Source organism: Ceratotherium simum, chromosome 7, assembly GCF_057802395.1.
Source record: "Ceratotherium simum simum isolate JZ-2026a chromosome 7, ASM5780239v1, whole genome shotgun sequence".
Taxonomy (NCBI): Eukaryota; Metazoa; Chordata; class Mammalia; order Perissodactyla; family Rhinocerotidae; genus Ceratotherium; species Ceratotherium simum.
The window spans coordinates 24,754,525-24,777,796 of NC_141906.1; the positions used below are offsets into that span (position 1 = coordinate 24,754,525).

Sequence of the window (23,272 nt, forward strand, 5' to 3'; positions counted from 1 at the left end):
ACTGTCCCTTGTTTTTTCTCTTCTCTTTTTAAAACTCCCATAATGCATATATTGATTTTCTTGCTGGTTTCCCATAAATTCTTTGGGCTCTCCTAATTTCTTTTTGTTCTTTTTTTCTTTTTTTTCCTCTGACTTGATAAAATTAAATGACCTGTCTTCAGGTTCACTGTTTCTTTCTTCTGCCTGATCAACTCTGATTTGTTTCCCCTCTAGTGAATTTTAAAATTCTGTTATTGTATTCTTCAACTGCAGAATTTTAGGGTTCTTTTTTATAGTTTCTATTTGTTGATATTCTCACTTTGTTCATGAAGTTTTTTTCCTGTTTTGTTTGGTTTCCATCTGTGTTGTCTTGTAGCCACTTGAGCTTCCTTAAAATGATTATTTTGAATTATTTGTCAGGCAATTCATAGATCTCTCTTTCTTCAGCATCAGGTTTTGAAGATTTATTTTGTTTCTTTGATTGGATCATGTTTCCTTGTTTCTTATTGTGCCTGATTATATTTTGGTTGTGATTTGTGCATTTGTAAAAACAACCATCTCTCCTAGTCTTTGTGTACTGTCTTTGTGTAGGGAAAGACTTTCACCAATCAGCCTGGCTAGAAATTCTGGAAACCTCTCAAAGCTTTAATGGGGATAGACCTTCCTGAGATTCATTGTATAATTTCCTGATTAAAGATGATTGCTGGTTTCTTTTTCAGAAGCTTAGAATTTCTTGCTCCCTCTGGTATAAGTCTGCTTGTAGCAAGTCCTCAGGCACTGCATCTCTCTTATTTTCAGTGGTTCACCAGATGTCTGAAGTATCCTACACACACACACACACACACACACAATGTTTTAGGTAAACAGGATACCAAAGAATTGAGGAGGATAGATTAATGTCAGAAAAAGAGAATTCAAAGCAAAAACACTTGGGTCAAGATCAGTTTGGGAAAATAAAATGTTTGGAGGTGTGTAATTAAAGCTAATTCTATCAAATTGTTTTACTTCCAGGTTTGATAAATTTTCTCCTCAACCTAAATCATGAAAAACAATTAAATTCATTTTCTCACTTTTTAATATGGAGGAAAGTTTTAAAATGAGAATGTCTCAAATTTATGCTTAAATCATATGGCAACTTTTAAGCTGACTTTCAATTTTATATTTAAGGTGAATGGTTTGTTCATATGCTAGAATTTCAGCCTTGGAATTTCAAAGAGTGCACTAATTTCCATTTTGGATCAAAGCATAATATATGGCTCTCAATATAAGAAACATTTTCCCTCAATGACCAAAACTGATGACGTTTCTGTCTTTTAGACTTGGTAAATTCATAATTTATTTTTATAGTCAATATTATATTTTCCAGTTTTCTTACACATATATTACTAATAGAAATATAAACTTAAAAGTCTCTATCTATCTATCTATATATATATCACATACACAATTATAGTTTCAACAGACTTATAAAATTACTTTTTCAATAATTTATAACAAGTTAGTATAAACTATTCAGTAGAATCAGTATTCTTTCTCTCTTTATCCTACTTTTAATACATTGAAGAGTCTCTCTTAACTGTGATGTTTAATACCTGCTTTGATTTATATATTGCATTGTAAATAGCAGTGCACGATGCAATATCACAGCTCCTCTTGGAATTAAAGAGTCTCATGACCAAAGTGAATAACATTAGTTCAGTGTCTTAACGATTTCTGCACAGAAAGAACAATTACTTGTGTTAGAGAAAAAGATACTATGTTTTTAATCCAAGCACCTTTCCTAACCTCTATTGCATTTTAACTATATATCCATGTATAAGAAGCAGGTAGAGATTTAAGAGAAACAGAAGCACCACTAATTTAAAGTTGAAAATACTCTTCTGGGACTACATGTGTACTTTTTTATTTTTTTATTTAATACTAGATAAACATTCTGTTTAAACTCCTCAATTTCCTTTTTTATATGTATACCTTTAGTCACTAAAAGTGGCTATATGCTTACATAACAATTTTGGTCTCATCTTGAATACATTTACAAAGCTCTCCAAGATGTAAGTTAAAGACTTAAGTATTAACTACACATTTAAAGTTTCCTTTTGCAAAACAAATTTAAAATCATTTTGTTACACCAGAATTTACTTTCTTCTGAGGAAATTTGACCAGCGGTATGCTGAGGTGTGGACAGGGTTACTGGAATAGTAATAACACGTGACTATCACTACTTATAAAAGAAAACATTAATATCACCTGCTGTCTACCTTCATTCTTCAACTCCACTGGTAATGAATTTGTTCATTACCTTCAATCCTTTAGATTCATGTTCTTTTCATGTGAGATATGTCTGCTTCAGGTAGCTTTTGCTGCTTAAAATCAGCGAAACAAAGTCATAGCTCAGTCTCTCTAGAAAATAATATAGGAAAATGAGACCATAATTTGAGGACTAAAGGGATGACAGGTGAGATGTGAGAATAATCTGAGCATTGGTCTAATAATCAGGAACTATTTTCTAGCTATTCTCCCATTTCTCCTTGTCTTGGGAGTGATCCATCCCTGACATCTATCACTACTGAAATAAGGATTCCTATTTGGATAGACAAATAACACAGATAATCATAATCGTAATGATGTTACATTAAATTTTAATGCCATATTTGGGAAAACACACATTTTCCAAGAACGCTCAAGCCTTCAAAACACTTCTGCCTTCAAATTGTGTGGATAAAATCACAGATTTATTTCTAGAAAGATAATAAGTAATTGAGATATATGTCTCCAATGCCTCTTCCACTTTATCTTACTGCCTACAGAAAGAATCCCATCACTATCCCCTGTTTTGTATGTCTTAAATACCTTACTTTCTCGATAGCAAAATGCGGAGCTGAATGCAATCTGGTAAGGTGTTCAAGGTCTTGGTCCAAAAAATCACAATCCTAGAATAAATACATGTGCAGCTGCCAAGCTCTAACTTCCTTGATATTTGTGCTATTGAACTGAGCCTTTAAAGAAAAACGTGTGTTATGTGTCCCAAGGGAATACTTCCGAACATTAGAGACACAGGTGTTTGTGCGGGGATCAAGCTAACTTTGTGGGAGAATGAAAGAGTAAGAACTTTCCATTCTTTGTCCCCCCAAATGATACATAATTAAGTGAATAATCTCATATTGTGTGTGGTAGTGTGTTAGCATGTTTATAGGGAAAAGAAGAGAATGAAAATGAATGCAACTTATTTTTAGTGAAAACTAGGATTTAATATTTATTCCAAATTAATATTTCCTTTTTTGCACTGCCCTTAGAAAAGTAGATCAAAAGCACTTAATAAGAGAATGTTTCTTTCACTCTCACACTGATTTATTTTTTAACCTTTTGTTTATGTATTGTTTCTTCTCTCCATTTAATTAATGTTTATTGAGAAGTTTCTACAATCCAAGTTAGGCTAGGAAATATGTAAACATGACCCTGGTTTAAAAAGCTTACTTTCAAGTGAGGGAAATGTTGAACATTATGATAGTCTAGAGAAGAAAGTCGTCAAAAGTTTAGGGTTATTACATTTATATAATAAGATAGGAAAATTAGATCAATATGTAAACCTGGAAATAATGATCATGATGATAGCAATAATTAAAAAGCATAACTGATTCTAATTTTTTATCAATTTAAAACATAATAAATGTAATGTCAACATATATTGAGTAACTTTGAAAAAGATAAAGAGGTTTTAAAAGAAATTTAAAAGCACTTATAGTCCAAAAACTGAGGGAATTTCTGGTGTATTTTTATCCTGATTAAAAAAAATGCACATATATAAATGTATTGATATGCATGTATTATATGTTTTGACAAAAAATGACCGTATTACAGCATAGACCGGTGTTATCATTTAACGATGTATAATCAGTTCACTCCAAAACAGAATTACTTTGATTGAATAAAAGTTCATTGTATAAGTACATAATTTATTTAAACATATCCTATTCTCATATTTATAGGTTCTATAATAAATGAACATATATGTGAAAATTTTATGACGTTTCTGATCTATTTCCTGAAAATAAATTCTTTGTGTATTTGAATCCTTCTATTTTCATTCCAATAGTTATGCGCCAATTTGATGAGAATGTTGTCTCATTGCCATTTAACTGTGCTGTTGGTTACTTACTATAAGTGCTAATTTTAAATTTTATATTACTAGTTTGAATCATTATGATGAGTGTTGCTTGTATTATTTCTCTTTACACTGCTTGTTGATGGTACTGTGTGGTCTCCTTAACAAGAATATGTTTTTGTTAATGTTTTACATGTGCTTGAGAACAAATATTGTCTATTATTGGAGTGTAAGCTCAGCGTATATTTATAGGAAGTAACTCATTTATTTGGCTTATTTTGTATAGTCCTGATTGGTCTTGGACAAAAGACACTGTATTCAGTTCTCCCACTCTTAGTTTTTCCATTTATTTTTCCTCGCATCTGTGTTAAGCTAGAAGATAAAATGTGATCAAAATAAATACTCATTCCAAAAAAAGTTGAAAAAGAAGGAAAAGGCAACAAAGATCACATAGGAGCATTAGAAAACAAATAAAAGATGAGAGACTAAAACCTAACCATATCAATGATTGTATTAAACATTAATGGTCTAAACACCCCAATTAAAAGGTAAAGATTGTTAGATGAGATTAAATAGCAAGACCAAACTGTATGCTGACTATAAGAAACGTATTTAAAATAGAAAGACACAAATAGGTTAAAAGTAAAAGAATGGAAAAAGTTACACAATGCTAACACTAGTCAAAAGAAAGCTGAAGTGAGCATTTTAATGTCAAAGTATATTTCGGAGCAAATAATTTTACCAAAGATAAAGAAGATTAATATCATAGTGGTAAGAAGTAAATTAATCAAGAGAGCATAAACTTTTAAATGTTTATGCCTTTAATAAGATTAATTCAAAATGCATGGAACAAAAATGTGTAGACCTGCAAGGACACATAGAAAAATCCAAAAACAGGAGTGGAAATTTTAATACTCACTCTCAATAATTGACAGCAGAAGTAAATACAAAATCAGCAAGAATATAGTCAACTTCTATAATACTGTCAACCATTCTAGCCCTGGAGAAAGCTGAAAGAACTGTTACTCATTCCACTTGAATCTGAACTATTTCTGATCCTCTTTTTTGATTGAAATAGTAAAGAATACATTTTTTAGATTCATTGCTGCATACCACGTACATGGGACTTTATCAATCTGTTCTAACATAGATACAATCTCAGGCACACCTGTTAGAATTGTGGCTACCACTTGACTGAACTTTCGGTAGCCTACAGTCATACGTAAGCATCCATCTTCTTTCTGAAGGGACCAGATTGGAGAATTAAAACAAAATAGGATAGGGACTACCACCACTCTAGGTACTTTAGCTCTTAATGGTGGGACTCATCTCTACCATTCCATCCAGGATGTGATATTGCATTTATTTGCTATATTGTCTGAAGAGGGTCAGTTTATGTGCTTCCATATAACCTTTCACACATTGGTAGTCTTTACTCAAGAGGCACAGGAAGCAATGTGGTTATTACTCCTAATTATACTCAGGGACCAGGGAAATTACCAATAGATGAGTCCATGACAGAGTGGACCCACTGAAAGCCAGATTTTAGCCAGGACTTCATTTATTGCCTGTTTCCATAAGACCTCATTTTAGCAGGATGGGCCATGACAATGCTTTGGGTCTCCAGATATCATTGTCAACTCAGCCTGCATCCAATTATCCTCAAAATGCCTGGATATTTATTCCTTTATCCCCATGTAGTTACACCCAAGTCAGTGGCTGGAAATCCACTTGTGAAAGGACTGAAAGGACATTAGAATATATGCTTGCTACGGTGCTGCAGGTAGGATCCTTCTCCCTTGGAGTTTTGGCAACTTCTTCAGGGAAAAAGTTCTGAGTAAGAAAATTGGCTCAAGTCTGGGAACTGAGCAAAGGACCATGGGATTTTATTGGGTCTATTGCCCACAGCCTCCTGCTCCCCCACTCTTGTTTTCTTTTGATTGTGTTAGGCAGCACTCTTGTTGGCTGGTTATCCATTTGCCCCTAATGACACCATGCTACATTTACCATTTCTATAATACCATACAGATGAAGCCTCCTTGCTGCCCCTTTCACATTGCTCGCTGTTAAAGTAATGGCAACCCCCTGTATCTATTACTTCAAGGCTCCGTCATCCCACAGCTACTAACCATCCCAGTGTTTTGGAGAGGAGAGCCATGTTTTAACACTTTAGTGATACTGAGATGTGCCCCTTTCATCAGTACATTCCTTGGTAAGTGTTGTAAGGGCTCTTCCACAGAACATAATTTTCTGGTGGCTTCTGGCCTCTCATTACATATCAATTCCCACATGCCCACTTCCTTTACCTTTTCATTGCTTCCTCTACCACCTTTGAGGGCGACTCAGGCATTTCCAGTTAACTCATCACAGGCCATTAGTTTCGCTAGGCTTCAAACAGGCACTCTATCAGTGAGTTTGACCTATATCCTGGAATTCCCACTAGAATGTTCAATATAGCATCTTTGGAAATTTCCCCAAGTAAATAAATTCTTGCTTATCCCTATGTTCTTATGTCTTATGTTCTGATTTCCTTGATCAATCACCCTTAAGTTCCAATACCCTGACTTCTGTTAGTACACGCTATCTTTTTTTTGCAACTCATTCATAGTGAGATCACATTGAGATTTAACCTTATTTCCCAGCTTGGCAACCTGGAGGGGAAAGTAACCATAGCCTTGTATGACAGAGAGCTCTTCATTGTCTTTCTGCATTAGGGTAGTTTTAGCTATTACAAATGAAGGGATTAACCAATTTGCAAACTGAGTGTTCAGGGGGTATGCAGAGCCAAAACTTCAGGGGCTTCCATCCAAATTTCCACATCCCGTGCTTTAGGGTCTCAGGCTTTTCAAACCAGGGACGAGACCTTAGTATAACAGAACTGTCTTGCTGAGCACTGAATAACTATTGAGTTTTGTGATTTAATTTTCAAGCTCAAATTACTCCTTAGCTGTGTTCTTTTTAATTCAGGAAATAAGAGTCTCTTCAAACTCTTTGAAATCTATCACACTTAATTTTTACTATTTGTTACCTGACTTAGTTTTCTCATTAGTGCTCAACATGGTCTCATTTCAACTTAGTAATAACCAGTCAACTCTGCTGTTGTCCTAGCTATTACCCCCCACCCCAATATCTTTCAAATGCTTGAAATCGTTGCACTAGTAAGGGCATGTCCCTCCACAGAGACATTATTCCACATCACCATTGATAAACTCTTTAGCCAATTGTGCTAACGACTTTTTCTAGGGGACTAACTGTGCCCCACATTCCACCCAGATTGAGGTTCTTCTTGCCAGCTGTGAAGTGGGTGATCAGTTGCGCAACCTTCTCTAACTACCTGTTTTCTTGGATCACTCCACTCCCATTATGACCCTTGTTGGTTCTAGACCTCTAAGAAGCAGACAACAAGATAGCATTAGACATTCAATAGATTGGGGAAACACCTGTGAAGTGTAAAGGCTAAGGAATCAGGAGAAAGTGAAGAGGCTTTAGACTTAGAAGCAGGTCTGATGCATGAAAAGACATCAGTAAGGAAGGATTGCATAAGAAAAGAATCAGCTCTCAGTGCAGCTCTGAGAAAGTCTCAGCGAGGCTAGTGGAGAGTCCCCAAGCAATATCTGACCATTAAAAGAGTACCATTTATGGCAGGAAGGACCTAGCTCATGTTCCTCTGCTGTGTTCACTCATGTCTGAGAGCAGCCAAAGGAAGCATGATGTTAGTATGAGTGTCATGGTGCATTGAAAGATGCAGCAGCTGGCTGTCAATCAAAAGGGCTGCCCATATCAGTCTCACTTGAAGGGATGTTTGAGAGGTGTATGTCAATGGCCACCACACTAATTATGAGGAAACTCCAGATAATCCCAAATTGAGGGATATTTTGCAAAGTACCTGTCATGAACTCTTAAAAAATACAAAGATCAAAGAACTATGAGGAAATGTCTCATATTAAAATGAAAACATATGACAATCAAATGAAATATTTGATCTTGGATTAGATCCCAAACCTGGAAAGAATTGCTGTAATGGACATTGTAAAGACCTCTGACAAAATCTGGATATGGACTGTGGATTAGATTATAGTAAACTATCAATGTAATTTCCCTGATTTTGTTTTCTTTCTTATGGTTATACAAATCAATGTCTTTATTATTAGAAAATACACACAGAAATATTTGAGTATCAGTCAACCTATTTTCATATTGCTTAGAAAAAACTAGTATACAAATACATATACACACAAATGGAAAGAAAGAAAAATGGTAAAGTAGATGAGGCAAAATGTGAACTATTGGAGAATCTGTGTAAAGAGCATATAGCATTTCTTTTTCTAGTTTTACAACTATTCTATAAGCTGAAATTTTATCAGAATAAAAATTTCTTTAATTTTGCTATAGATATTTACCAGGGAATAATTTAATTTAAATATGGGTTTTTTGTGGGGAGGAGAGAATTCTATGATATGTATGGAAATTGTCAGCCTTCAAAATGGTGTTATAAATTCTTTTTTATTCTAAGTAAATATTTATTTTGTAGTTAACATATTTTAGTGGACCCTTAAATTTGCATGTGCTTTAGACTCTAGAAAACCTGAATGTACACCTGGCCGCAGATATAGAGAAGCAGGGAAAACTGATCTACCTGAGAAGAAAAATTATTCCCATTTTCTCTGTCTCTCTGTCTTTCATACACACACACATACAAAAGATGATAAGAGACCATGTAGCTCAAAGGAACAGGAAATACTTAGTTTCTTATGGAATCCAAATTTCTGAATTAGAAAGTCCAGTTTCACTATATTTCTGGCTTATATGAGAAGCCTCTATGTCTTTGTACTAAATTACACACTTTTGGGACCGGCCCTGTGGTGTAGCGGTTAAGTTCGTGCACTCAGTTTTGGTGGCCCGGGGTTTGCCGGTTCAGATCCTGGGCATGGACCTACGCACCACTCATCAAGCCATGCTGAGGTGGCGTCCCACATAGAGCAACTAGAAGGATGTACAACTATGACATACAAATATCTACTGGGGCTTTGGGGAGGAAAAAAGGGAAAAACAAAGGAGGAAGATTGGCAACAGATGTTAGCTCAGGGTCAATCTTCCTCAAAAATAAATAAATAAATAAATAAATAAATAAATAAATAAATAAATAAATAAATAAATTACGTGCTTTTGGCTGATGTTGGTTTAAGGGAGATTATGCTTCTTACACCCAGAAGAAACTGTTGATTTCCAGACTCAAGACTGTACTTTTGTATAGAATAAGTGCTCTTTAATTTATAACTCTAATGAGTACTTCTCTTCAGTTTGCTTGATTTTCTCTTCTTCATTATATAAAGCTTTCATTTGAACTAATACATTGCTACCAGTTTACCTCACTTTTCAGTTAGAGTAACGTAATTCTCCTGAAAACCAGAGCAAACAGCTTGAAAAATCAAGAGTACATTAAGTCCTACACATATAGTTTTGTTTTTTAGTGACCACATTTCTTTGATTTAGATGTAAAATTTAAAAATATATTCACATGTAGCCTATGTGACCTCCTGTACTGTGAGTTCTGAGCACACTCTCTACTCAAAGTGTCATCTTCAACATCATTTTAAATCTAAAGAGAGAGTTTGATGACACAGGTTTTAAAACAAATAAGCATGTATCAAATAAAACATTTTAAGACAAAATATGTCAATTGTTTACACCTTGGGCATGAGAGAGAAGATGCAAACTTAAGATACTCTCTTCCTTTACCTATAATGTATGTTTTTATCTGACTTTTTACATACTTCTTGTATATTTTTACTTATACTTTGAAAAAGTAGCAAAATCAGTTGTCTTATTTAATGTAATCAATATGTTGTTAAGTGTACAAAAAAAGATCTTGCAGAAAGATATTATAAAAACATACTGATTTTAAAATATATATATTTCAAAAGATATGAACATCTTTTATTAGATCTACACAGTTTGTGACTTTGGCAAATATTTAGTTTTATAAAGATGAACAAAGGACACTCAAATACACGTAACCTGTGACCATAGTTCTTGAATAAGAACTAGTACAGTGGGTGGATAGCAAAATTAATGTTTAATAATATTCATATCCAGTCATCTAAGCAAGTTCCAAGAGGTAGACATTCTAACAGGAAAAAGGATACATAGAGAGAAATAACATATGGAAAATGTCAAGGGCAGTAATTTAAGAGGAGAGAGTAAAATGGTCCCTTCACTGGAGAGCTCTGAAGTTCCTCCCAGAGGGCAAATGCCTCCTTTCCTGTTGATTGCTTTGTGGAAGGTTTTGGTAATATCACTGCTTTTTACCACTTGGAAAATATAAATAAATTTGTCAAAACATATCTTCCCATATTTATTCCTCTCACCATCTAGTATGGGTTTTTTAATAGTTTCTCTCCCTTTATATCCTGGTAATGGCATATCAGCTTCCTTGAAAAGCTCAATAAATTCATAGTGACAAATGAATCCATAGCTGTTGGGATCAACTTTTACAAAGGCCTCTTTGAGTTCATCAAGCTCATCTTCAGAAATTTGAGTGGGAGCCATCTCATCCATTTAAAGAAGATCTATGATAGTAAAAGACCACTAAAGGTGGACAACTTTTCTGTAGATAAGTTGGGTAAAAACAACTTTCAGAGTTGCTGGGGATATAAAGTTGCAGACTACCTCATCTGGCCCAACAGCCTCTGACTAATGTACTCAGACAGCTTCTGCTTCTCAGAATCTTTGCAGCTATCTTGATATTCTTTCTGTGACAGCATATAATGGCTTATTTTGGAAATCCATGATCTGTGTTCCTTACCTCTTCTCATATTTTTTTCTCTTTATTTCCTTTCTGCTCTGCAAATTCTCATTAACTGACAGTTGCATAAATATCTGACATTTAAATTCTGTTTGACTGTAATATGTAAGTTATCTCAGCTGCAATAATTTGTCATTTCTGTTTTGTTTCACTGAATTTCCCCCTTACCACGGAGACCATTATTGAATAGAAATATCATCTTCTTGTTTCTTCATTGAAATTATCAAACATATATTTTCTTAAATTATCTTAATGTTTTGAAATATACCTTATTAAAGAAAGTAGTTTGATGAGTCCATAGAACACTAAATTTTCTCTTTATCATCCTTTAAATGAATATAATTAAATTCAAGATTGTGTGGAAAGCCAGACTAACACGCAAGAACCTTCAAACTGTTTTCATTGTACCTCAGATCTGACAGAATTTACCTTATATATCTAACTGGAAAGTGAGTGACAACATACAAGGTATAATAGTATTACCAGCATCTGGTGGGCCTTCATCGCAAATTAATCCTCATTTTTTGAGAGATAACCCATAAAATATTCCAGCTAGTTAATGAAACCCTCTAAACATGGGCTTAGTGAAACCCAGCCCAGATCATAAAGAAATACATGACACTAATAGGCTAAGCTTTTTTTCTGCTAGTCAATGGTTTTAATTTTGTGAAAAAAAGAAGTAAATTTTCAGGGTAACAGTTTTCACCAGGATAAAAATCCTGAATCTGCTTCCTGCCTTGCAAATTTCTTTATTTCTGTTCATCTATAGATATCCTTCTCACCTACTCAAGCTGCCTACATGCTGTGCGGCTGTAGTCACAGTAGCAGAGGAGTAGTTGTAGTAGAGGTGTGGTGATGTAGGTAAAGCTATGGAAAAAGTCAGGGTCCCTGCAAGAAATCAAAGGCACACACAAAGGTGAGTCTGAGAGAAATTAATGAGTTGCTATTGTCTGAGGTGTAGTTGGGGTTGAGGAAACAAAAATGCATGTTGAAAAAATAATGGATGTTGGGTACCCAGAGACCAATATCATAAAGACTTGATCACTCCTTTGTTCTGAAGGGGAAAGGGAAGAAAAAAAATTTCCTGGGTAACACCTTAAGATCTGTAACTGTAGCAGATGGGCTGCCTGGCAAGTGCTGCTGGGACACATCTAGTCAGAACCCTGATGTCAAAGCTTGCTAGGAGAAGAACAAATAACCCAAACTCTCTCTCTTCTTGTACTCTAATCTCCTGCCAATGACTCCCATTGGTTCAATCCAGCTGAATGCTAGAAGACAAAGGAGGCTGGGTTATAGAGTATACGAGCTTCAGTCCTCCAGAGTATGGAACAGCGCAGAAAGCAGATCTGGAGAGGCCAATGGAGCAAGAGATGGATCTTTCTATACCCCTATATTTCTTTCTTTCTCTCTTTCTCATTTATCTATGTCTTCTGGATTCTTTTTGTCCAAGTCTGGTCATCTTGCCATATTCTACCCAGACCCCCATCATAGTCTCGTTTGGCTTTTCTTATCTGAAGTATTTGCTATTTTTGCTTTTTCATTTGTATTACTGTAATGACACTTGTTCAGGCAGACTGAATTTTGTCCCATGTTACACCTATCAATGATCAAGCATGAACTGTAAATCGTGTCCCAATCAGTTATTTCTTTGGTTGTGTGTGTGTGTGTGTGTGTGTGTGTATGTTTATTATTATGTTGATTTTTATTTTAGGAGAGCAATATAAATCATTAATTCTGGTTTTGATTGGTTTGGTAGAAAGTCCTTCCTTGTCATACATATATTTATCTCTCGTCAATATTTTGAGGCTATCGACAAGGCTTTTTTTTTAATTTCATTACAAGTCCTTTCACAATTGTTTATATAAAAATGTGAAAAAGATATCTCAAAAGCATTCACTTTCCCCATCATCTTTGAAATTCCACTCCTTGCTTTAGAAGAAGTTGAAGTACACGTATATTACAGAGAAGGTCTCCAGTGGCCTTTTTTCTAAGCTCAAATGAAACACCTTTTGGCAGCCTGCTCTAAGTTCTTTAGTCCTAAGTGCATAAACCATAGGGTTGAGAAAAGGGGGGATGATGTTGTGCAGTGCATTGAGAAGAACTGGAATTAAGGTATCCTTAGTCTCTGCCAGGTGAGTTACAGAGATCACTACAACAACCGTATAGAAGAAGAGGATAAGAATTAGATGAGAGGTACAAGTGCTCAGAGCCTTGGATGCAGCTTTAGCTGACTTCAGTTTAAGTACAGAGTGCAAAATCAAAGTATATGACAGTATTATGAGACTTAGGTCACTCCCCATTCCAAGCCATGCCAGAATTAATTGGCAAATGCTGTTTGGCCTCCTGTCATCACAGGCTAGGCTTGTGACTCCAAGGTTTGAGCACAGACAATGCTCAATCTCATTCCTGGAGCAATAATTACGCTGAGCTGCAAGCACTGGCACTGGAATGATACACAATCCATTTCTAAGAACCATGAACAGGGTAGCTTTTAAGATTAAAGCATTGGTGACAATTGAAGGGTAGCGAAGAGGGTGACAAATAGCTACATATCTATCAAAAGCCATGCAGAGAAAGATACCAGACTCCATGCCAACAAAGCAGTGAATGGAATAAATCTGAGCAAAACACTCAGGGAGGCTAATGACCTTGGAATCAAACCAGAGGATGGCTAGGATCTTGGGCATGATGGTGGTGGCCAGGCCCATGTCCACCACAGACAGGATGCCTAGGAGATGGTACATAGGCTGCTGAAGACAGGGTCATGGCAGATGGTAATGAGGAGGAAGATGTTAGCACCAATCGCTGAGAAGTAGAGTAGTGCCAGTGGTAAAGAGAACCAGTGCTGCCAGCTGTGAATGCCTGGGAATCCCAACAGGATGAACTCAGAGACCTGGAATTTGGAGCTATTGGTGCCTTTCAGAGATGTAGATATATTTTCCTAAGAGAAAAAAAATGTTTTTCAAAGTTGCTTTCTCTGAGGAAAATCCTCTTTAAACATTATCTTTAAACTGTCTCCACGTAGTGTAGTTTGGTGCTGTAACAAAATAATTCTGTATTCCATCTCTTATAGTAATTTAAAATAAACTAAAATGAAGTTCTAGAGTTTTGGCAGTAGAAGGTAAACTTAAAAGTAGCAGTTCTCAGTGTTGACTATTTGGGAAAAATTCAGCATGTATCTTAAATCTCTGTATTGTCTTCACTATCTCACATTGGGAAAACCACATAAATATGATTCTAGTGTTTGGGTTTTTTTTTAAACTTTTCATCACCTCTTCAGACATTTTGTGGAATCAAGTGAATGTGTTTGTTTTCTTCATATTTGTTCCCATCTTGCTTGATTCAGATTTTTATTAACTGACAATAAGTAGATTTATTTAAATGTGGAATGATGGGAGATTAAATTTTGTAGCTGCACCATTCCAAGTTGTTACAGATGTCCATTAATGTTTTATATAGCTTTCGAAAACTTTGATATAATGAACTTTAAAGATGTTCAAACATAAAGCATGTTGCAGATTGGAAGAGGAATAGCTTTTCTTCGATTTTCTACTTTGGATCAACTTCTGAGAAGATCACAAAGGAATAGCTTTAAAGGAAGTTAAGTGATTATGACCGAATTTACTGGTTTAAGGAGTCATATAATTGACTCCTTAACCATAACAAATTATTTTTTTTCTAGTTGAGTGTTATAGAAATTATAAAGACATCTAAATAGAGGATTTAGGTACAGGTAATAATATACTTTTTATTTAACTTAATGAAGAAAAATTATTTGTCCATCATATTGAAGAAACTGCCATTATACACTCAAGAATCATGTTCAAAACTAGACTCACGTCTTCCCTCACACTTGTTTTCCATGTACTTATTTTCTGGTTAGGAGCCCAACCAGCCAAGCCTGAGACTAACAAATAGCCTTCTCTTTCCACAAACAATTGCTTCTTTATTGTGTTGATTTTTCTCCTTTACTTCACTCATGCACCTCTTCTCTTTCATACTACTATTTCTGTAATCTTACCTGTTCACGCTTGTCTCTCCCCAAGCTTCATTCTTTTTGCATTAATCTGATCTTTCTAAAATTGGTATTCCCTTGCTTAAAATAATCCATGCCCTCACATTGTATTTCAAATAAGGTGCAAATTCCTTTATAGTACATAAGTCACTCTGACATGAACAAATTCATTGAGTATCTTCTCTTGGTTTTACCTCCTTGTAGCCTACATTTCAGATACACACAATATTTTCTCTTTATCAAAATTATTGATTTTGCAAGGCATTTAGTTATCAATATTTTTGCCATAGTGAAATCTATTGTAGGGTTATGAGCAAGACAAATAAAAGACTGGAAAATTATGTACCAAAGTTTTAAAATGAGATATTTAAATTAGGATTATTAGAAATTTAATTATATTAGTTATGGGTTTATTCTCTATATAATAGCTTATAAATACAGAAAAAAAATATCTGAAAGAAATTAAAATTCTCTTGTGGTATCACCAACAAGAGAAGACTCATATTAACAGTAGATGCATTTTTTTTTAATATTTCTCACTGCTTCTATGTTTGGATAAACATGTATTGTCTAATCATGGGATAAATCATTCTTCCTTAACGCTGAATGTAATTTGATGAACATTAAAATCACTTAAATCTATTCACAGGAAATTTTAACAAATGAGAGACACAAACAGTCTTGGAGATGAAGCCAGTTTGTGAACTTTTAGATGAGAGTTCTGAAGGAATTCAGCACAATAGCTCCATCTTGAGAGCTTGAAAGTGTGTAAGCCTTTGGATTGTACAAGGCCTGGTATTTTTGACAAATATTCATTTATTATTATACATCCTCATATCAAATACATATCCTTGTATCTTGGATATTTTCCTCATTTTCCTTTAAATGTGTTCCCTTTATTGATATTTGTGTGATACACTTAAGAGAAGGAGCAGGTTTGAGCTCACAGGAAGGAGATAATTGTCTTTAATATTTTTTTTAGCAATTAAAGGTTAGCAGGACATAGAATGTGATTCTGCTTGTGAAATAGTTATATCAATTCTGAAAATAATCTGGCAGTTGTTTTATAGACAATGTAAATTCCAGAGCCCCTGCGAACCTTATAATTTCTAATTCTAGCCCTAACTCCATTGAAAAATCTCTCCAAGCCTCTACATCCTTCTGCTAGGACAGAAGAAAGGGTCAATCTCTTGTGCAGGATATTGCCAAAACAACATAAGAGTTAAAAATGAGCCACTGGGTGCTCTGGGATTTAGTCAATGTGACTATGCCAAGGTTTTATTACTTACTGTGGTTATGAGCAGAAACTCAGTCTGAGGTCCTGGGAATGGCAGGGGTTTCCAACCAGGCAAAGACACAACTTCCTAAGAAAGGAGCTTCCACATGGGATGAGTATATGTTCTTAGTGGACAAATGGCACAAAAATTATAAGCTTTTGCAACTTATGGGGAATTAATACACACCTCAGTGATTTAAGGATAACAGACCTCTTTTGGAGACATCAGGAGACAACAGCCCATAGAGAAAGGTGAATTCCTAGTATGTTAAATCCCAAAAGGTTGGAAAGGGGATTAACTCAGAGATTTGTTTCCCATTAATGTAACCTCAGAACTTGTGTAAACAGAAAAATATCTTCATTAATGAAACCACATTGGGCCTACAAAGGGTAGTCAATTTTATTAGTGTTTGAAATGTTCTTGAGTACAAAATTTCAGGGGATTCTAAATTCTGTGGTTAGGAAGTTGTCTTAAAAAAATTTAAAGGAGAAATGGTTTATTCATCCCAAGATGTATATATTGAGTGCCTACCATGTTTAGAAAACATGGTAGGCAAATAAATGATCAATAGAGCTGTCTTGGTCCCCGTCCTCATGGAAATTGTAATCTAGTTGGGATGGGTGGATAAAATGCTATTATAAATAATCAAGAAAACATATACTTATAGACTAGGATAAGTGCTTTAAAGCAAAAGTAGCCTGAGATATGAGAACATAAAACAGGGAAAATTAATTTAGTCTTGATGTCAGGGGAGGATTTCCTCAAGAAATACCAGTTTGTGATGAGGCCAAACATTTGAGTAGGAGTTAACTATGGTGTGTGTTTGATGAGGGGGAGGAGAGGGAGAGGAAGGATTCTAGGAAATTTGTGATGCTGAAATGAGACAAATCTTGTTATATTCAAGGTAATAAAAAAGGATAAATGTGACTGGAAGCCAAAGATGTGGAAAATGAGATACGGTATGCAATAGAGCTGCTGAGGTAACAGAGGCCAGAGACTTGCAAGCAAATTTAGGCTAAAATAATGTTGAAAGTTTTTAAGGAGTATTAGGACATAGCATCAATGTGGAGACCTAATTAAATATGGCAAGCATAAATATAAGTAAATCTGATAGACAAGAGTAATCCAAAGGAGAGATGACTATCCTCGAACTAGGATGGGGCAGTGAAGATGAAGAGAAGTGGATAGATTTCCAAGATATGTTGGAGGTAAAATTGATCATTTTTATGATCAAAGAACAATTCTAAGTCCATGGTATATGCAGTGGGATGGCATGTGTTGTTACGTACATTCTTACGGAAGATTGGAGAAAGACCAGGTCACAGAGGAAGAGAATGTGTTCAGATTAGGTCCTGACAAACGTGAGGTGCCTTTGACGAAGGTAATGACTTTTTATCCAGCACATGGCAAAGTAGTCCCAGAATGCAGAGTAGCAATTTAAGCAACAAAATTGGAATGATCCGTATATTATTTGAGAATCATTGGAATGTAAAATATATTCTCCTAGAATTGGAATATAGAATATATTCTCCAATTTTTTGGTATGTAATTGTTCATAGTAGTCTCTTATGATCCTGTGTATTCCTGTGGTATCAGTTGCAATGTCTCCTCTTTCATTTCTGATTTTATTTATTTGAGTCTTCTCTCTTTCTCTTAGTTAGTTTAGCTAACTAAGAGAAAAAAAGTTGTCAATTTTATTTGTCTTTTCAAAAAACCAAGCCTTAGTTTCATTGATCTTTTTCATTGTTTTTCTGGTCTCCATTTCATTTATTTCTATCTTTGTTATTTCTTCCTCCTGTTAATTTTAAGCTTTGTTTGCTCTTCTTTCACTAGTTCCTTGAGGTATAATGTTATATTGTTTATTTGAGATCTTTCTTTTTTCTTAATATATGCATGTATTGCTATTAACTTTCCTCTTAGAACTGCTTTTGCAGTATGCCTTATGTTTTGGTGTGTTGTATTTTCATTTTCATTCATTTGGAGTCTTTCCAATATTAATGTCTTTTATTTCCTTTTATTATTTTATTCTTCTGTTAGGACCTCTAGTACAATGTGGGGTAGAAATGGGAACATTTGACATCTTTGTCTTGTTATCATCCTCAGGGAAAAAGATTTTAATATTTCACCATTAATAAAGAAGTTAGCTATAGGTTTTTGTAAGTACCTTTTATCAAGTTAAGGAGATTCCTTTCTAAATTTACTTTACTGTATCTTTTTATCATGAATAGATGTTTAATTAAAGCAAATGTTTTCCTTAATCTATTAAAATAATGTTGTGATTTTTTTCCTCTTTACATCTGAGATATTTTAAATTGATAATATTTTGTATTCTCAACTAACTTTGAATTCCTGGAATAAATCCCACTTAGTCATAATGTATTATCATATAACCCCTCAGCACACACACACATACACACATGCTCATGGAGATTTTTAGGTAACTGATTCAATTTCTTCGGTGCGTGGCTACTACGACCTTACATTTATTCTTACATTACTTGTAGTGTTTTAATTACATATCTATTTGATCTGTATTTTCAAATGTATTGGGATAAAGTTGTTCTTAGCATCTTCTTATTGTTTATTTTAGTAAACATTTTATGTTCACTTATAAAAACTGTACTTTAAAGCTGTAGGGTATTGTTTTCTGTATAGGCCAATTAGGTTAAATTGTTTATCATCTCATACCTGTTAGTATAACTATTATCAAAAAGATAAGAAATTGGGGCTGGCCTTGTGGCTTAGCAGTTAAGTGCGCGCACTCCACTACTGGTGGCCCGGGTTCGGATCCCATGCATGCACCGACGCACCGCTTGTCTGGCCATGCTGAGGCGGCGTCCCACATACAGCAACTAAAGGGATGTGCAACTATGACATACAACTGTCTACTGGAGCTTTGGGGAGATAAGGGGAAAAAAAAAAGAGGAGGATTGGCAGTAGATGTTATCCCAGAACCGATCTTCCTCAGCAAAAAGAGGAGAGCTGGCATGGATGTTAGCTCAGGGCTGATATTCCTCACAAAAAAAGAAAAAAAAATGAGAAATTAAAAGTGGTGGATATATAAAGAAAAGAGAATTTTTGTGCATTGTTGGTGGAAATGTAAAATGGTGCAGCCAGTATAAAAACAGTATGGAATTTCCTCAAAAAATTAAAACCAGAACCACCATATGATCTAGCAATTCCACTTCTGGGTATTTATTCAAGGAAAACAAAAACACTAATTCTAAAAAATATATGTACTCTCATGTTCATTGAAGCATCATTTACAGTAGCCAAGATATAGAAACAACCTACGTGTCCATTGATGGATGAATGAATAAAGAAATTGTGGTATATATAAAATGAAATATTATTCAGTGATAAAAAAGAAGGAAATCCCGCCATTTGCAACAACATGGGTAGACTTCTAGGGCATTATACTAAATGAAATAAGTCAGACTGAGAATGACAAATACCCTACAATCTCTCTTATATGTGGAATCTGAATCAAATAAACAAAAAGCCCAAGCTTATACATACAGAGAACAGGTTGGTGGTTGCTGGAGATGGGAGATGCGGGGTGGGCAAAATGGGTGAAGGGAGCCCCAAGGTGCAAACTTCCAGTTATAAAATAAATAAATCATGGGAATGTAATGTACAGCATGATGACTATAGTTAACAATACTGTATTGCATATTTGAAAATTGGTAATGGAGTAAATCTTAAAAATCCTCTTCACAAGGAAAAAAATTCTGTAATTATGTGTGGTGATGGATGTTAACTAGACTTATTGTGGTGATCATTTTGCAATAAATACGAATATCAGATCATTATGTTGTACATCTGAAAATAATATAATGATGTATGTCAATTATACCTTAGTAAACAAAAGAAAAAAGATATCGTAAAGTTCATTTCACCTTGAACTTAACATCTGAGCTTCAATGAATCCATTAATGAGTTAATCAGTTTGGGTGTCATTAGCGTACAATCATATTTATGGCCGTTTATAACAGAATGTCTAAGGAATGTGTGCAAAAAGGAAAAAGAGATGAACCCCGTGATATGCTAGTATAAAGAAATCCAGAGGAAAAGTAAGAACAAATAGGACTACAGGAAAGATTCCGTGAGAATGAAAAACAGCTTGGAATGTGTGATGTGTTCCTGAAGTCAAGAAAGGAAGTGCTTCTAGACAAAGAAACTCATCAATTATACTCAATATTGTTGAGAGGTAGGGCAAGATAGGCATAGAGAAGGATCTACTAGATTTAGTAACATTGAAATCATTTTTGAAATTGACAAAATCTATTTTAATGAAATGATGAGGTGAAAGATGTTTTTAAGAAAGCTAGAAGGAGGCAAGAATTATTTCAAGACAAGTAAGTGGAGAGAATGAATACTGGCAATCTGTAAAGAAATTTTGCTATTAAAATTAACAGAAATAAAATACAAAAAAGGGTGATTTTGTGATGAAAATTTATTTGTTTCATGCCTTTTTAAAATGAGAATAATACTAGAAGATGAGCCAAAAAAACGGAAATTGATGAGCATAAACTAACAGCATCAGAGAAAAGTAATGTGGACTTTGGAAGTTAGGCAGGAAAAATTGATTCTGCAATCTTCTTTATGGTATCTATGACAATGCTATAAAACTACTATTATTTGTAGTCTTTCATCTTCATGTTAATTTAGAAAGACCTTGAATATCATACAGGAAATTTTTAACCAATTCTCTTAGTTTCATTCTCAGTTCAGAAGAAGAAAAGTAACCATTTCTCTCCATAACCCTGTGGTTATAGAAATACATTTATTATAATATTTCATAAATGTCACCAATAGTTCTACTTCTTCCTCCAAACTGTGCATTCTTTGAAAGCGATGTTAAAGAAAATAGACAACCTGCTAGTTGGGAAGGAAGCAATTATGGAAATGGCTCATGCTAGGAGAGACCCAGTCAAATACCAGGTCATCATGTTTCTCATAAGACACCCAGTGGCTTACACCTCATTATGCTAATGGCTTCCTGCTACACTTTCTAGTTTCGCCTTTAAGAAGTTGTTGAGAAAACAGAGGACTTTTGTGAATAGTAAGAGTATATAGTGGATTTTTTCCAGAGTTAAATCACAGTGATCAAACTGGAAATTCCATTCACAATTAAAAAACAGAGCAAGTTGGGTGTTCTGGCCCTAGATCATTAGTTTCACTCGATTCAATTCTCTGAATAATTGCTCTAGGTTCCCATTAGTATTTTTCTTTCTTGGAATCTCATATTATGGAGACGTGAGTTACACAGAGAACCTGGAGGTGAAAAATTCATGTGGAGGGTGATGTGGCATAAAATTATTTTCATATTCTGCAAAAAATTTAATAGAGATGGACTACTTTTCTTGTTTACTTGGAAAGCTCAGATACCTATTCTTGGAAAGTCTCCTGCCTAAACAGACAGAAAGAAGCATTCTCTTCCTTCCCATCCCATCCCAGGCAAGTGTCCCTTTCATATGGTATGAGATTTGATGTTCTTAGAACCTGAAAGCATCCTTATGACACAGTCTCGTATCTGCTTGGTTTTTACCCCATAGACAACAGGATTCATAGTGGGAGGCAAAAGCAGATAAATATTGGCCACCAAGATGTGGCAAGATGGAGGAATCGTTTGGCCTCCAAACCGATGGGAGAAGAAAGAAAAGAAAGCTGGACTGTAGGAGAAAACAATGGCACAGATGTGGGCAGTGCAGGTACTGAAGGCCTTCTGCTGAGCATCTGCTGAAGATAAGCTGATCACTGCAAGTAGGATCATGGTGTAGGAGACTGTGATGCACAGGATGTCAAAGCCTCCAATCAGGAGGGCAACCATCAGACCATAGATTACATTGACCTTGATATTTCCACAGGATAACTTGGCTACTGACATGTGGTCACAGTAGGTATGGGGAATTATATTGCCTCTGCAATAGGGAAGGCGCTTGATGAGGAAAGTGAATGGAATGATGAGTAACACTCCTCTGAGAAAAGTGCAGAGTCCAGCTTTTGCGATAACAGGATTGGTGAGGATAGTTGAGTAGCGCAGAGGGTAGCAGATGGCCACATAGCGGTCCAGGGCCATAAGCATGAGCACCCCAGACTCCATCCCTGTGAAGGTATGGACAAGGAACATCTGGATCAGACATCCATCAAAGCTGATTTCCTTGAAATGGAACCAGAAGATGCATAAGGCTTTAGGAATTGTACTAGAGCATATGAAAAGGTCAGTAAGGGAAAGCATGGCCAAAAAGTAATACATGGGCCTGTGCAGGGAGTCCTCATAGTGGATCAGGTAGAGAAGTCCACAATTCCCAACCATAGCCACCACATACATGGAGCAGAATGGGAAGGAAATCCACATGTGCATGCCCTCCAGTCCTGGGATCCCATTAAGAATGAACGAGGCTGGAGTCACATCTGTTTGGTTTAGCATTAGCATGATCAAGCTAGTATGATCATTAATCATCTTACAGCATTTGTGGATCTTCCTAGACAGAGATAAGAGAAGAAAACATCTTGGTCCTAGTCACTGTCTTCATTTCTTTTTCCTTTTTATCACTAAGGTACATTTCAATGGCCAAACAACCAATTTTTCTGCCTTCCGGGGAATATGAACATAAATATTGTTTAAAACAAATAGATTTTTTTGTACGTATTATTTTTTCATTCATTCAGGTGTCAATGTAGTCAAAAAATACTTTTTAGTGCCTAATACTTGCCTAGTTCTTTAATAGACAAATGGTATCCATTTATAAAAGATGAAATTTGGGTTATTATTTTTCTGAAGCTATTTTTGTTGATATATATTTTTTAAATATTAATAACTATACACATATTCCAGACAGAAATATCAACATGAGAAAAAATGAAACTTTAAATAAATTATATTTTTGAGAAAAAAAATGTAGCAATGTCTCTTGCATGTGGGCATTACAAGGCTGGAGATGGGGCTAGATAGTGGGCAGGCACCGGATCATGACACACTTTATGAATCTCTGAATGGCAGGATTCTCCTAAGGATATGGTCCACCTGAGGGACATATTTTAGCTACTTGTTTCTCAATTGTCACATGGAAAAGTGCAGGAGTCAGAAT

The 23,272-nt window shown here is 35.1% G+C and overlaps 2 protein-coding genes across 2 annotated transcripts; both read right to left on the reverse strand.

Annotated features, from left to right (window-relative positions):
* Positions 1-12,817: 12,817 nt before the first annotated feature.
* On the reverse strand, positions 12,818-14,170 carry LOC101405018 (olfactory receptor 56B1-like). The gene is given in 3 exon segments (XM_014782497.2): positions 12,818-13,644; positions 13,647-13,827; positions 14,159-14,170. Coding segments are annotated over 3 exon segments (1,020 nt in total).
* Positions 14,171-21,651: 7,481 nt separating this feature from the next.
* On the reverse strand, positions 21,652-22,617 carry LOC101406485 (olfactory receptor 52N4-like). Its single transcript, XM_004418319.2, has one exon. The coding sequence runs from the start codon at positions 22,615-22,617 to the stop codon at positions 21,652-21,654; it is 966 nt and encodes a 321-aa protein (XP_004418376.1).
* Positions 22,618-23,272: the final 655 nt, after the last annotated feature.

Coding starts and splice junctions, on each gene's coding strand:
- LOC101406485 (XM_004418319.2), bottom strand. CDS start 22,617: ATGCTAATGCTAAACCAAACAGATGTGACTCCAGCCTCGTTCATTCTT.